Source organism: Watersipora subatra, chromosome 3, assembly GCF_963576615.1.
Source record: "Watersipora subatra chromosome 3, tzWatSuba1.1, whole genome shotgun sequence".
Lineage (NCBI taxonomy): Eukaryota > Metazoa > Bryozoa > Gymnolaemata > Cheilostomatida > Watersiporidae > Watersipora > Watersipora subatra.
In genome coordinates, this window is record NC_088710.1 from 69,562,721 (window position 1) to 69,579,441 (window position 16,721).

Below are 16,721 nucleotides of genomic sequence, written 5' to 3' on the forward strand. Positions count from 1 at the left end.
CTTTACAACACCGCTTTGCCGAAAGACGACTGAAAAATGTCTAAGGAATCTTACTATGATTCTACCCTTTTGGGCATTCTTCAAAATGAAGGGGAAATTGCCAAATTTTTAGACGTAATAATGGGGTTTCTGTATCGACGGTAAGTCGTATATGTTGTCATCTGTACATTGTTATAAGTGATTTGGGAGATATTATGTTATGCATTACTAATCTGAATCCACACTCAACATCAATGTTGAAACTGCTTTGCCATCTTTTTCTATTTTAATGTTTAGTTTGTGCACGTTTGATTAGCTTATGAACTAATTTGAGTATTATTGGTTCAAGTACTAGTGAAGGTTGTAACGTGTGGTTGTGGAGAAATTATGTTATGCATAACTAATCCGAATTCAAACACAACCACACCTGCCAACTCTCACGTATTAGGCGTGAGACTCACGCAATCACCCCAAAGAAAAAATGAAAATACGTGAGACTTTTGCCCCAATTTCCACAATTTTATATATACTATCATTGATACATCAATTGCCCCAAAACCAAATCTCACGCATTGCCCACTCTTGGGTTGGCAGGTCTGAACACAACATCAGTGTTGAATTGCTTGACCTATTATTCTATTTTGACGATGTTTAGTTTGTGCACTTTTGCTTACCTTGTGGAAACTAATTTAGTTATTACTGGTTCAGGTATAGTGAAGGCGTTAAACTATTGCAAGCAATACTAATAACTACCAGTCAAACTTACTTCTTTATTCTATAAGTCAAACAATGAAATACACAACTAACAAAATTCCAAAACAATAATATTAATGACAAACAAGTAGAAGAGCTAATAAAAATTACATCCTTACTCGAACGGTCGTCTATGCTTGTTGATCAGTCCTGTACAGCTGTGAGTTTCGACAGTCAAATGAGAGTCGTGAGAGGCCATATGTAGAGAGTGTCAGCAGTTGAGATAGTGGTATAGAAGAGGCTCAGCTGATGAAGGAGAAGGAGGCTCCATCGGTTGAGAAGAGAGAGAGCCAGAGCTCAAGCTAGAGCCGCTGAGTCATTGGAGCTGTTCTCTTTTATAGATGTCTGGCATGTGGGATGGCTAGCCTGTGGGTGCAGGTTGAGTGTTAAGGTTCAATGCTTCATATCAGGCGTGTGAAGATATATTGTTTGTGTAAGTCTTCAGCTGGTGCACGTGATGTTGACATGTAGGGTAGAGCTCGTGACATACTCCTGGTATCTAGGTCATGTTTGACAGGAGTGGCAGATCTGTATGTGACTCATTTGACTCGTCTCTAATGTTTCTCTAGTGGCTTTTTGATGATGGTGGTTGGTAGGTTTAATTGCTTCGACTTCCCTTTGGCATGTTCTCCATCTGGTGTTGACACAGTTTCTATGATTGATTTCTTCCAATTCTGAAGTTCCTAATTTTCTTTTGACGTTTTCAGTTATCGAATCATTTGATTTCTTTTAGGCGTCTTGCTGCTTGTAGGTATTACATGCTTATCCTGTGGTCTGGCTACATTCCCTGTTGGTATCTTGTTTTCGCAGTATCTTCATACAACAAGGTGTTAAACTATTGTAAGCGACACTGATATTTGCCAGTAAAAGTTACTTCTTTATCCTGTAAGTCCAGCAATTAAAATATATAATTAGCAAAACTCTAAAACATTAAGATTAATGACAAAAGGTTAAAATAGCTAATAAAAATTACACCCTTACTCGAACAGTCGTTCATGTTCGTTGCTCGATCCTATACGGCTATGAGTTTCGACAGTCAAATGAGAGCTATGCCAGTCCATAGGTAGAAAGGCTCAGCAGTGAAATAAAAGCCTTGGCAGTGAAGGCAAAGAGGCTTCAACAGACGAAGGCAAAGAGGCCACAGTAGACGGAGAAAAAGAGAGCTCTGCAGGTGGTGGGGAAGAGGTTTCACAGGCAGAGAAAAGAGAGAGGCTCCACAGGCAGGGGAAGAGCCTCAGTAGGCAGAGGAAAAGAGAGTCTCAACAGGCCCTCGGGAAAGAGAGGCTGAGTCATTGAAGCTGTTCTCTTTTGTAGCTGTTTAGCATGTGGGAAGGCTAGCCTGTGGGGAGTAGGTTGAGTGTTGAGGTCTGTTTAGCATGTGGGAAGGCTAGCCTGTGGAGAGTAGGTTGAGTGTTTAGCATGTGGGAAGGCTAGCCTGTGGAGAGTAGGTTGAGTGTTTAGCATGTGGGAAGGCTAGCCTGTGGGGAGTAGGTTGAATGTTTAGCATGTGGGAAGGCTAGCCTGTGGAGAGTAGGTTGAGTGTTGAGGTTCAATGTTTTTTTGTCAGGTTTGTCAATATATCTTGTTTGCATAATTTTTAACTGGTGTAAGTAATGTAAACATGTAGGGTGGAACTCATGACTTGGTTCTGTTATCTAGGTCTTGTCTGGCAGAGGATTGCAGACGTGAAATGATTTTATACTTTTCTAATGTCTCTTTATGGTTTTCTGGCAAGGAGATTGACTCATTTTCTGTGATCAATTTCTTGAACTCTGGAGTTTCCAATTTGCTTTTAGTTGCTTTTTCAATTATTGGATCTTTTGAAGTTTTTGGCATCATGTTGTTAATGCCTATTGGGTGTATATCTTGTAGTCTAGCTTCACTCCTGGTTGTATCTTGTTTTGGTGATATTTCTATACAACAACATGACTAGATAGAATGTGTTGTTTTTTACTATTGAGTTTTTTTTAACTAAGACCGCACTTACCGAGTGCAGAAAGAGTGTGAGGGCACAATATCTTAATAATTAAGGAAAAAGCTTCCAAACACGAACTCTGTTTAGATGTGTTTGTTTTTTTCGTTGTCCAACACTATTTGCATGTGCTAAGTAATTTTCAAGATCTTAACTACCTTAGTGTATAAGGCCGAAAATACTGATGAAACAGATTGGTTCTTATATATGGTGTATAAGTGTTTGCTCTTTAGCGAGTATTATAACCTATGCTATTACATCGGAACAGTGGCTCAATACCTTCAGCCACACACCTAACAGTTTATGCTTTCCCTGCTTTCTCCTCTTCCTCAGAGGCTCAATACCAGTATCTTCTCTCAGTTTTGTAAAGCTTGTCTGTTTTTTGATATTGAAAATAAAGTGTTATGCTTTATTTTTTAACTTTTCTAGCTCTTTAATGTAATTTTTTTGTAAGGATCTTAGATCGGAGAAGCATACTCAAGCCAAGGTCTGACCAAAGAAAAATAGGCAATATCTCATTGTTTTTGTTAGGTTATTTTTAAACAAAGCTCATTGATATCTGCTGTTGAAGGGAGGTCTGAACTTGTTGTTATGTGATATTCACGCCTGCTGTAATGTTATCATGACTGACAGTCTATGTTTTATTGGCTTAATTTGGTTATGAGATTGGAGAGTTTGTCTGACTGTTTACTTCGTATTCATGTGAACTGGTAAATGAAGACTTATTAACCATTGTAAAGTTTTGAATGTTAGTATGCTTAGGGTGGCTCTCGTCTCCTGCCTTACCTGTTTGACTGGTCAAATGGTATTCAATGCCTGGTGGAAGCAAGTCCAATCTGCAGTAAGGTAGCGAGTTGGTCTATAGCTTGTCAGCTAATTCGTTGCAAACAGTTATGCTGTCCAACTTTTGGTGAACTGATGACTGAAAAATTATGTTCCACTTCTGATGCTGACTTGGGCATCCAATCTTACATGATTAGATTGATAGCCTACACAGTTTAAAACTTTAGTTCTTCTTGGGCGAGAATTTTGTACCGGGAAAGGCACACTGCAATAAGTAATACTGGCTGATAGATAGTAACTCACAACACACGGTAGTGACTTAACTATTTCTTTTGCATTCACAAAATAGTTGTTAGTTTATCACGCTGTTTTTATTGTTGTTCTCATCAATATCGCAACCTAAATACCACTAGCACTACATGTATGACAATACAGTTGCATTATGTATTTTGAATCGATTTAGTTATCGCATTCCTACTCTGCATTTGTAAGGTTTTCTTGCTTGTTCTGGACCCAACGCTTCAGTATTATGGTAAATGACAGAAAAATATACCTAATTAGGTTGGATAATTTAAACAGGTGAACGTTTTTGCTATTTAACAGTGCACTTTTTCACCACAGGCGCTAACATATCATCTTTGCCTTGAAGTTGCGCGGCCTCCTCCAAATCTCATTGGAACCGTAATACTACTCCTGTACATGAGTATAATTTATCTCATTGTGATAAATTTTAAGCATTTACAATCCCCTTTTGATCGAGTTTCAGACATGTAGTTCATAGGGTTACATGCCATGGCAGTTTACTATACTAGCTTCGTTTTCTTGTCTAGAAGAATAAAAATCTTCGCTTCTGCAATCGTGTCCTGCTCCCTGTCTGAGGTCCCAATGACAAGAGCATCTCTCATGACATCAAACAGCAATTCAGGATCAGCCTCACTCTTCTTTTTTTTACACTAAAGCTAATGACATTCCAACTCATTCCTTTTACCAAAGGCTAATGGCAATCGTCGTCTCTTTTTGTGATAGAAATAGGGAGTTGCATCTCACTTCCATCTTCCTCGCCACTGCAATAAAGTAATCAGCTACGATTGTGTTTCTTCTTTTACAATACTGACTGCAAGAGGTGACAACATGTAGTCCAACCAAGAAGGTTATTATTCATTATTACCCTTTGAAATTCCTTATACGTCGCGCGTTAGCTGTTATTCCCATGTTCATTTATACCTATCTATCAGTATCTAACAAGTTTGTAGTTTCCTCATCAGCAAGTATTCATGACTTCATCAGCAAGTATTCATGACTTCATCAGCAAGTATTCATGACTTCATCAGCAAGTATTCATGACTTCATCAGCAAGTATTTATGACTTTATCAGCAAGTATTCATGACTTCATCAGCAAGTATTCATGACTTCATCAGCAAGTATTCATGAATAATTGCTTAACATCTGCTTCCGTCAGACTGGTTTTAAGATGAGCAAGTGGCATCCCCAATCACTGAATTGTTTATAAATCAACGCTATCACTTGTGATCCAGCGCCTAGGTTAAACAACACATTTCTGTCAATCATGAGCATTTGATAAAGCTTATTGCTGGTTTTGTTCAATTTGCAGCGGCGCAGCCTACAAACGATTTCTCCTGATGATTGTCACGTTTGCTTTAAATTCGACTACATTGTACAAGCTGTCACTCATGTCATCACTCATCTTTCAACACTCTCAAAGGCGACTATTCTGTGAATGTTGCCATTCTGGTAACACTTGCTACATTCTAAGTCAGAACGAATAGCCTTTTAATGCCTATACTGCCCACACACACGACAAATAGAATGTTTCTTGCTTTACACCAATCACATGGTGAAGACTTAAGGTGGTGATTAATTCACTAGTCTTTGTCATAACTATATTCTTTGCTTATTGGAACTTATCCCATTTCTCTGTGAAAGAGACCCGCAACTACAAGAGCCAAAACTTTAATAATTAGAAGAGCTACAATAGTTTTTATAATTTTTATTATCTGCTATCGGCACATCTTGACCATTACAAAGTACAGCAGGCGCTCCTACAATGTAAATAATCTGTTCCAGGAACTTTTACGTTATAGGGAATTTACGTTATAAGAACAGTAAAATACATGTAAATTGCCTAATCCGTTCCAAGATCTTTCCAAACTCACACCTTTGGCCATGCAAAAAGGAAAAACTTGACATAACTCTTGTAATTTGTGGGCTGTATTGTAACTGCAGTATCAATGGTTTGCATCGATAAGTTTTCTCATTTTTATGATTAATCATGGCTTTATAAACTATGATTGCGCTAGTTTCACAACAATTTGATGGGTACTGCACATTTTGGACGTTCATTTACAACAATTTGCTTATTTCTTTTAAACAGCAAAGTATATTCTGCAAAGTAAAACTAATAACAAATATTTTGTGCGTCTACAATAAGACAAAACAATAAAATGTCTTTACTTTAAAAAGCGGTTCTACCTGTTCATTGTCTATCTGTATTCAGGGGTCAAGGTTAGGATAAAAGATAACTTTTGACAATACGCCAACTTGTGAAATTTATATTGGTAGACCGATGCTGTAATACCTGCACTAATCGATTGCCTTTAAGTATTTATGGACTATTGCGCAGCTATCCTATGCTCTATTTTGTCAAAATATTTGATGATCTATGCTGACGAACTAAAATGTCATGAATGTTATATATAATAGATATAGCGTTATACGAACGTCGTTTTTTGCTGCAAGTGCGGCAAGATAAACTAACATTCAAATCGATTTTAAAAACTCACCCGACTTGACACTTTACGTTATATGGAATCTTTATGTAGTACGAAGCAAAAGCTTCACATAAATTTTTTATGTTATCTGGAATTTACGTTATAGGAGGTATACGTTATAGGAGCGTCTACTGTAAAATGCAACTCCTAAATGTAAAACCGACTAGCGTGTATGATTTGGACGTAATGAGGCCCTAAAGCTAGCAGAACTTCCTGCTGTCAATGGCATCCCAAAGCTTGCACTGTTTTATGAATAAAAATCTCTAAGAAAAGTTTCAGGCATTAATATTTTGCATCAATCTTCTATCCAAACTTCCGTGTTTGTCTTCCGTATGTCCAGTTATAGCGGTGAAGTTTTAGGAAAGTTTTAGGGATGAAAAATTCGCATGGCACTGCAATTGAACTCGGAACCTCCAGTTCTACAGACAGGCGTACTATCTATTAGGCTACGTATTCAATTGGCCATACTAATAAATAATTGTGCTCATACTCATTACACCGGTTAAAATTCACACGCTTGAAATAGTTATTACTAGCATGCTTGAAGATCATCATTGATTGCGGGAGAGATTATGACGCGTAGAGTAACGATTACAAGCTGGCTTCACGACTCTTATTATAGCAAAGATTTAGACAAACTGAAGTTACTAGCTCAAGTTACTCAAATTCATTGAGTAATTATTTTATTACCTGTGCAACGACGAGCATTCATTTAGTATAACAATAAAAAGGTTTCACCTTGAAACCTACATTAATCAATTTCACTTTGTCATTGTGTGTGTTGGTCCGTTTGTCACATTGTTTTGGCCAATTTCTTCCAATCAGACGCATATGTTTCGTGCTTTCTGCCAGGTCATCAAAAATATTTGGATTCAAAAAGATTCCATGTGGATCCTGAGAACCAGCCTCTTAAACACCCACCTGCTGGCTGTCTGATTGATAATGAATAAAATCCTGGGCATCACCTGGCCTACTGCTAGTATTTGGTCCTCTCTCAGATCAAACTCTTCTCAGAAGTTTCTTTTGCTCCCAGTTTTTATACTCCTGAACTTATCTTGCTCTCAACCTTCTCTTTGCTCTCAGTTCTCCGGGCTCTACCTGCGCTTGCACTGTATTCCAGTAATCAAAAATTCCTTCAGTCATTTGCTCTTTCTCCGCGTCTCACTACTGATATCATATAGTTATCAGTATATGTTCAGTTTGGCTCAGATCTCTAGCCTTAACACTAACAAGCTAACATGGAATGTTCACAGATCAGAATCGCTTTGACGTTGTGTTGCCCAACCAGATTATACTGCAATTGCATCACCGTGCTTACAGACAATAAGATTTATCTTACCATGTTAGGCATATCTTACCATGTGTAGATAACCCTAGTTTTCATAAACATTTGTGAATATTGGTGTGCTCACCAACTTAAACCATAACTGTCACGTACAACTTTTATCGTAGTTTCTAGGTGAATCAGCCACGCTGATTCCGATTTTGTACTCAAAATTAAGATTGGTCCACTAACCTTCAAAGTCATTTAAGCTTTTTTAAAGCGTTTCAATATCCGTTTCGAACACAACACAATCGGCATTACAAGCTCCGCCCATAAATATGTGACGAAACCTAGCTTTTTCAGGAACGGAAGTTAGGAATGTTTAGTCCGATTTAGAAGAATAGAGATGGGTGTCTTAAAACCCATTATTATCTAAATCGAGCCTGTAAAATAATTGCAATCTTTTATGACAGGTATATAAACTATTTAAAATTGCTCGTAGCTTGTTACATGATGTTTAAATAGGCTGGACGCCGAGAAAAATGAGCTCAAAAAGCGCGGTTTTATCACAAGCTGGCGTTGTTATTACGCTTTTTTAAATATGCAATGTTAAATAGCTAATCTACCTTTCAGAAAAAACTGAGATTATTTTTAAGGCTGAATTTAGTTATTAATGGATTTTAAAACACCTATCTCTATTATTCTAAATCGGTCTAAACATCCCTACGTAACTTCTGTTCCTAAAAAGCTAGGTTACATCACGTATTTATGGGCAGAGCTTGCTGTGCCGATCGTGTTGTTTTTGAGACCGATATTTAAACGCTGTAAAAAAGCCTTCATTACTTTGAAAGTTAGTGGCCTAATCTTTATTTTGAGTACAAAATCGGAATTACCGTGTCTGACTTACCTAGTAAATACGATAAAAGTTGTACGTGACAGTTATGGTTTAATCTTTTTATGCTGCACTCCTTTATTATTTTAGCTTTTAGTGGATATTAATCGAAGCACATGTTTGTCTGTGTTTAAACAGCTATATGTGTATGTAAGTAGAGGTATATACACAATGTAAATACAGTATGTAAACCTAGTGAATTTAGATACGCTACTCCCCCGTTGACATTTGAGTCTGAGTTGATAATTGCAGTACAGTGAGAATGACAAATCTAGCCTCTAAAGCTGATACAGTTAGTCTGAGTACTCTTGTCTATTCATAGGCACTCTGATATTGGTTCTACAATCATCTTTTTATTTCATTTAAATGATTTACCATATCTACCTAATTGGAGTTGTACTGAGATGGCAAACTGCTACTCTTTCATTCAGTGTGAATTCATGTCGCCCAGACATCCACCATTGAGTGTGATCCTTCTATAAGCCCAGTCATCACCTCTTGTCTAAAGTTCATAGACTTCTGCTACCTCTTACCTTCAAGACATTCTGTCTGTTTATGCTTACCTGCATTCTCAAAACAGTGTAAGGCTTATCCCACCTTAACTGTGACTTCAGAATAGGTGTCAGTTTTGCTCAGACGAGTTCAGGGTTGAAAGAAACCAACAAATTAATTTAGACCTGATAAACATTTGATAACATTTAGCCAGTTCTTGAGCCCTATTCATTGCAATATTAATTTCAACATTTGCCATTTATCTAAGCAGACCTCCTGCTGTAGTTGCTTAGTCTCCTTGTCTTAAATAAGTCGCTGCGATTGTTCTCTAAACTCCCAGATTAAAACTGGCAATTATTTTTTGTTTATAGTTTTTGCTACATCTCCACTTTCTGTAAGCGTTCTTCATAATTCTTTATAACACTATCATACTATCATCGCTAGCATCAGTACATATGTGATCAACAACATTTCCCATAAATGCCTCACACCTCTTATCGCTAATAGCTCTTCATATTGCCCATGACTTGGTCACGGTTGTAAGCTACACTGCTATGTTACTGCGTTCCTATCATTTTGTCATATATGGTCAGTGCATATACATCTGCTTTATGGTTGCTAGTGTAAAGTCACATAGCCATACTTCATGAGAACCTCGACACATTCATATGTTCACTCGCTAACCATAAAATAACAATTTTTGTTGGTGGGTGTGTCAGAAATTTTTCCACTACTAACATGTATATGTAGTATTTTTATGGTCTATTCAGTGCCCTTTAAGTGTCAAATGGTCTAATAAACTTCTTTACTTGATATCGACGCCAGGCCCGTATTCCCTGGGGCGGCTGGCCGGCTGAGCCGTCCCAACTTTTTAGGAACTTTCCGCGGCTAAGTACAGTCAAACTCGGATAATTCGCCCTCGGGTAAAATGTAACATTTCATCTCAAACACAAGGTTAACTCGAATGGATTTGTTTGGTTCGTTCCCACGCAATGATAAATTGCTTCAGATAACTCGACCTCAACATCATTTATACGAAAAGTTATTTGCCCAACGGCTACGGAGACGGTTTTTATCGCTGTAGAATATCACTTTATTCGAAGCCATAGAGACAAACATCAACTTTTAGTAGTTCTTAGGCGTCATTATTATTTATCATCATCAGTGGCAAAATATTCTTGTTAACGACCTTTACAAAGGTTTGCAAAATATCAAGTTTCACCAAACATCCGCTTGGCCATGTCCCATCAAAAGCGTGGAAACCTCCGGATGAACTTAAAATAAAATCGGCAAAATTGATCTTTGTTAAAATGCTCAAAAGAAAAAGATGTCTTTTTTCTGAGCGTTTTAACTGCAGTCAAATTTTGCCTATTTTAATTTTAAAATGTCTCGTCAGTCACATCACCTAAAACAAAACAAATCTCAAAAAATAGAAAAATGTTGATACTTTCTGATAAAATTTTTTAAAACTTCACATGAGAGGCCCGGCTAAGGCCCTACATAAGAAAAACCTGTTGGGGGCTTACACTGCCCCCTCAACACCCCCAGGTGTTCATAACTAGTCGCCTAACATTAGCCGCCCCAACTTGCAACCAGTGAATACAGGCCTGATCGACGCCACTCTTATTATCATTCAAAATACACAAACTGTTTTCAATAATTTCTTAGCATCTTACAATCATTCCTTTTCCTCTTACAACATTTTTTAAAAGCATGTATTAAACAATAAATTTCTAGCAAAATCCTTCAAGAGTTGGACAACCTTACATAAATTGACTCTGAGTCTACAGTCATTGCACACAACAACCCATTAAGCAGATAACTAAAGTTTTTCATGCGTAATAATAAAGGGATCAGCAGCAAATACTAATAATATACAATCAAAAGAGATGTAAACTATAGTTTATATTAATTTCATGATCAGAAGCAATTTATTAGTGAAAATGGTAGAGTTATCAATTTCAAGTCTAGGCAATTTCAACTTCATTTAGGCAGCCAATGGTTTTTAGCTGATTTTCGACCCAAAAAACTTGTAAAAGCAATACAGTATTGTGTAATTATTATAATACAAAGACAACAATGTTCTGCATTCATTTTCTGCTCAAAGAATAACTGTGCAATAGCAGATGAATCTGATGTTGTTTGCCCAAACAATGAATGCCTTCAGTCTTCAAACCTTTTTATAAGAAGGTTGAGAGTAGTTATGTTACCACTATAGAGTAAAAGGGGTTAGCATAAAATGGTAATAAGTTGGATTAGTATACATGTATGTATTACTATTTTAGCACAGACTTTTACCATGTGATGAAGTCTAAAAATGACAAGATAGGTTTCCCTCCTGGTGTAGCTCCTCAGCTTCTCATCAAGGTATTTTGTAAAGATTTATAATGTGTTTCTGTGTGCTCAACTTACCGGTCTGGCCAGAGACATCAGCTCTAAAATATGACTAACTAGATACGCGGATCAATAACTAGCGAGTATTAACAAGCTTTAACTGGTATATTTCTAGAGTTACGAAAAGTTTGAAAAGCTGGCTAAAAGTAGAGAAGACTCCAAGGACACTCGCACTATAATACCTTCTCGCTCTGCCCAGAAAGGTGTGTATTCTATTATATCAAGCTAGTTTGCTTTAATGCCAAGGCAACGAAAAGCATAATTAATGAAGAAAAATTCCAGCCAGGAGAACCAGGGGAACTCGCAAAAAACATCTCTGATTGGAAACTTTCCATACAAACAGATATTAGGACCCTACCTAGGCTGTTGCTTCTATCCAAACCTTATTCAGGCTTTGGAAATCTGAATCATTAACATCATTTAAACCTGTTCGGAGCAAGATTATAAGATGGAAACGTTGATATCAATGCAACCGGCTGCTTCATGACCATGTTAATTAGACGCTACGCATTGATCTCTTCATGTGAATTTTGGAACGGTTATATACATGTAGATCATGTTTTTAATGCTGCTGGTTTTCCAGATTTGTATTACCGGTTAAGTACGAGTTGTTTGTCTAATCACAAACACTTTCTTTTTACAACTTTTTTACCGCGAGCTTTCAATAATCTGCCCTTTTCTCTCTGTGATTTTGCAAAAATCTTTGCCACATTTCTATCCTCAAATGTTAGCCATGCTCGCAGACAGAAAATAATGCTCATGGTTACATCCTATATGTAGTCTGTATTTAGAACCCAATGCTGCCTAACAACAGCAACTGATTACACATAGCATATGATATAAAGAGATCAGCTGCCGTTACAGAAATGGGGATACATTCTATAAATGTTAAGCTCACCATTTTTTATACGTTTTCAATGCTTCATACATCTCATTGTAGATTTGAAGGATAAGACTGCAGCTGAGGTCCTGAGCAGTGAGGCTATTCCTTCACCTAGCGCATCGAAATCACATACTAACACATCAACTCTGTCCTCTCATATGCCCGATCTCCCTTCACAAAAATCGACCCCGCCTTCTTTCGCTTCTGTTTCTCCCGAACGTGTATCAGTTAAAGAGATTTCCTCCAAATCTGAAGAAAAAACAGGAGACAAAGAACAGAAGTATGTTGTTTACCTACATATTATAATATAATTGTTTTTTCCATCCATGTAACAGTTGAATGATGTCTGTTGGAGATGCTGTGCTCATTGATATGTTTGTTACACGTTACCTATGTAGCTCTTATAACATTACATATGTAGTTGTTATAACATTACATATGTAGTTGTTATAACATTACATATGTAGTTGTTATAACATTACATATGTAGTTGTTATAATATTACATATGTAGTTGTTATAACATTACATATGTAGCTGTTATAACATTACATATGTAGTTGTTATAACATTACATATGTAGCTCTTATAATATTACATATGTAGCTGTTATAACATTACATATGTAGCTGTTATAACATTACATATGTAGCTGTTATAACATTACATATGTAGTTGTTATAACATTACATATGTAGTTGTTATAACATTACATATGTAGTTGTTATAATATTACATATGTAGTTGTTATAACATTACATATGTAGCTGTTATAACATTACATATGTAGCTCTTATAATATTACATATGTAGCTGTTATAACATTACATATGTAGTTGTTATAACATTACATATGTAGTTGTTATAACATTACATATGTAGCTGTTATAACATTACATATGTAGCTCTTATAATATTACATATGTAGCTGTTATAACATTACATATGTAGTTGTTATAACATTACATATGTAGCTGTTATAACATTACATATGTAGCTCTTATAATATTAAATATGTAGCTGTTATAACATTACATTGATATATAGCTGTGTAAGGCAGGACTCTTCATCATCCATAATAATAGGTGCAGCATTAGGATTGCTAGGTGCAAACCTTGGTAGTAATTTCCTTATCACCACTAAGTAATAGCAACAAGAGAGAAACGTGTAACACACATGTACGTGTAGCTCTCTGACTCACTTTGCACTTAACACCTACTTGTAAGTAACTTATCAGGAAACTGACAACAATGAGAAATTCAATACATTTTGTATTAAATACATGTACATACATTCAGCAGCTTATTTTTAATAATAACTTTCATGCTTCAAATTTTTATAATCAAGGCTCAGCTATAATAACATGTTAAATGTAGATTACTAGTGGTGAGTTTTTTGTTCACAAACAACCGCTATACAAAACAACTTTTTCTTCGGAGCGGTTTAACTGGTATGAAGTTTTGTCGATTTTAATCTTGAAAACATCCTAGCAGTCAGACACCTATAACAGCAAGCAAAATCTCAAATGATAGAAAAATTTATACAATATACTTTAGCAATATAAATAATTTAATAATATAATTTATACAATACAATATACTTTAGCGTGAGTAACCCTCTAACTGTAAGTTACCCGTGCTTTCTACAAGACAAAATTCCGAAAAAGATGCTTGCTTTTTGTATAAGACTAAGTATTTGATTGTCAGCAGTTAGAGGATACCGGATGAGGGTACCGCTCATATTCAGCTCTTTGTTTAGCTTCCATTCTGTTGATGCGTCTTAATGTGTTACCTGTATTAGTTCAAACTTTCAATGTAGGCATATAACACATAGAGCTATTAACTATACTATACTACTATAGTTAATTACTATACTACTATAGTTAATATGTCTATGATATAACATGAGTTGTCCATTTTTTCACTTCTTTACCGCTTCTGAAGCCATTGCTGTTTGGATTAGATAAATAGTGTCACAAGCTTACAAGTTGGTAGAGCAATGGAATAATACAAATTGCAACATTTATGTGACAAATATTAGCCCTAATAAGGTCTATCTTTTGATAGCCAAAGCTAATAGGGCCCTAGTAGCCGTATGATTATACTACAGGCTAATTCATTATAGACATTTCAGGGCTTACAAGTAAAGCCTGCCTTCCTAGACTTCAGCGATTGCATGGCTGTTCTATAATGAGCCATATACCCACAGCGCTAGCTTGCATAGACTTTTTCTCAAACACCAGAATTGAATAGTATTTTTATTCAACTGTTAAATGATTACACAGCCATCGAGAGTTCTCGTTCTTGAGATTCCAAGTTACAGATGTTACCTCATCGTGCACAAGTGCCATCTGACAGCTTGCTTTGCATGGCCAGTTATGATTGGGCAGTGTTGAGCCACTTGACAGCTTGCTCTGCATGACCAGTTATGATTGGGCAGTGTTGAGCCACCTGACAGCTTGCTCTGCATGGCCAGTTATGATTGGGCAGTGTTGAGCCACCTGACAGCATGCTCTGCATGGCCAGTTATGATTGGGCAGGGTTGAGCCACCTGACAGCTTGCTCTGCATGACCAGTTATGATTGGGCAGTGTTGAGTGCTGCGAACACTTGATAATAGTCCAAAGTATTATTCACTATATCAGCCCTTATCTTTATAATTAATACTTCTAAATTACACTCTTGATTCTGTCCGTAGCTCCCTTGTGTAGATTATAGATGAAAATAAAAGAAAAGAGACTTTTATCTTTTCTAGCCAGGCCAAATTTCAAGAAAATCCAGAAAGTCATAATGGTGCAATCAGAGATGGATACTGCTGGGCTCAAACAATCAATGATTGTGATCTTAGAATACAGGTGATGTGTGCTTACGCCATATTAGCTGTAACAACATACATATCTATTGCATCACCCATAAGTGTACGTGGTCATTAATGTTGTATATTACAGACCACTAACTCTTATGAGCAGTTGATTTCCCCTCCTATACCATTAGCAATGATTTTCATCCGATACCATTTCTTTTACTTCATAGAACAATGTGTGCGGTTTCAGGAGCTTCTCATCATACCGGTTGATATTGCTATTATGTAAATTTTCATGCAAACTGGTTGCTGCAGGTGCCTCCGACAGTAACTAAAGGCAAGCAGGTAAACATATCCATAAGAAAAAAGCATATCAAAGCCAGCTACACAGATGAGCAGAATCAATCTGTGACACTAGTAGATTCAGATCTGCCATGGGAAATTAATACAGAAGAGTCTATGTGGAGTCTTGTCCCAAAAGAATGTATTCACGTAAGAAAATGGTTTTGCATGATATTCAATGCGTCAGTTGAGAGAGGTGAAAGACAAGATGAATTTGAGTTTGACTTTGCCCTATGTTTGGGTGGGTATTATTCAAAATACTGCTGACATATTGGATAATGAATGCAGAACTCGATGATACTCACATCACGATTGCATCACCAGTAATTTTTGCTTTTGCTCTATATTTTTGTATTATAGCAGAGCTTCTAAGTTACAGCTATGACTGATGTAACCACTCGTCTCCTCAAGTGATTTTTAAATGGCTGTAGCCGCAATTATGAAAACTATTTGCGATTGAATTGTCAGAATTTAGTTACTACTCAAAAATGGGATAGCTTTCTCAATTTCATGCTGTCATATGGCTTTAGTTTGCTAAAATTTGCTGTTAAGAAGAAATGTCTTCATATTTTTAACATATCCTTGTATATACAGATAAATGTGGAAAAGGTGAAAGAACGATGGTGGGAACATATGTTTCTTGATGAACCTAAGATAAACACTCGCGAAATAGAAGCATCTATACCCATGGACCAATTAGATGCCGATTCACAGTCTGTTGTTGATCAACTTATGTACGATGAACAACAAAAAAAGCTTGGACTTCCAACATCCAAGGAAAAGGTGAGGAATGTGCAGCCTGAATACGAGTAACTTGTAGCCGCTATGTTAGAATACTCTGAGATAGAATTATTTATCTGAAAAACCACTGGCTACTAGTAATAGTTTATTAGATAAGATACTGACTACTAGTAATAATTTATTAGATAAGATACTGACTACTAGTAATAGTTTATTAGATAAGATACTGACTACTAGTAATAGTTTATTAGATAAGATACTGACTACTAGTAATAGTTTATTAGATAAGATACTGACTACTAGTAATAGTTTATTAGATAAGATACTGACTACTAGTAATAATTTATTAGATAAGACACTGACTACTAGTAATAGTTTATTAGATAAGATACTGACTACTAGTAATAATTTATTAGATAAGATACTGACTACTAGTAATAGTTTATTAGATAAGATACTGACTACTAGTAATAGTTTATTAGATAAGATACTGACTACTAGTAATAGTTTATTAGATAAGATACTGACTACTAGTAATAATTTATTAGATAAGATACTGACTACTAGTAATAGTTTATTAGATAAGATACTGACTACTAGTAATAATTTATTAAATAAGATACTGACTACTAGTAA

At 36.2% G+C, this 16,721-nt stretch overlaps 1 protein-coding gene across 2 annotated transcripts in view; it reads left to right on the forward strand.

Annotated features, from left to right (window-relative positions):
• LOC137390173 (nudC domain-containing protein 3-like) overlaps positions 1–16,721 on the forward strand; it is a 17,800-nt gene continuing 1,079 nt past the window's right edge. The window contains exons 1-7 of one of the 2 annotated variants that reach the window (XM_068076454.1): positions 1–140; positions 11,211–11,292; positions 11,435–11,522; positions 12,260–12,482; positions 14,955–15,054; positions 15,318–15,494; positions 15,939–16,127. In XM_068076454.1, coding sequence (XP_067932555.1) covers positions 37–140; positions 11,211–11,292; positions 11,435–11,522; positions 12,260–12,482; positions 14,955–15,054; positions 15,318–15,494; positions 15,939–16,127 — 963 coding nt within the window. In that variant the 5' untranslated portion in view covers positions 1–36. The remainder of the gene's footprint in view (positions 141–11,210; positions 11,293–11,434; positions 11,523–12,259; positions 12,483–14,954; positions 15,055–15,317; positions 15,495–15,938; positions 16,128–16,721) is intronic. The other variant, XM_068076455.1, reaches the window with a different exon arrangement.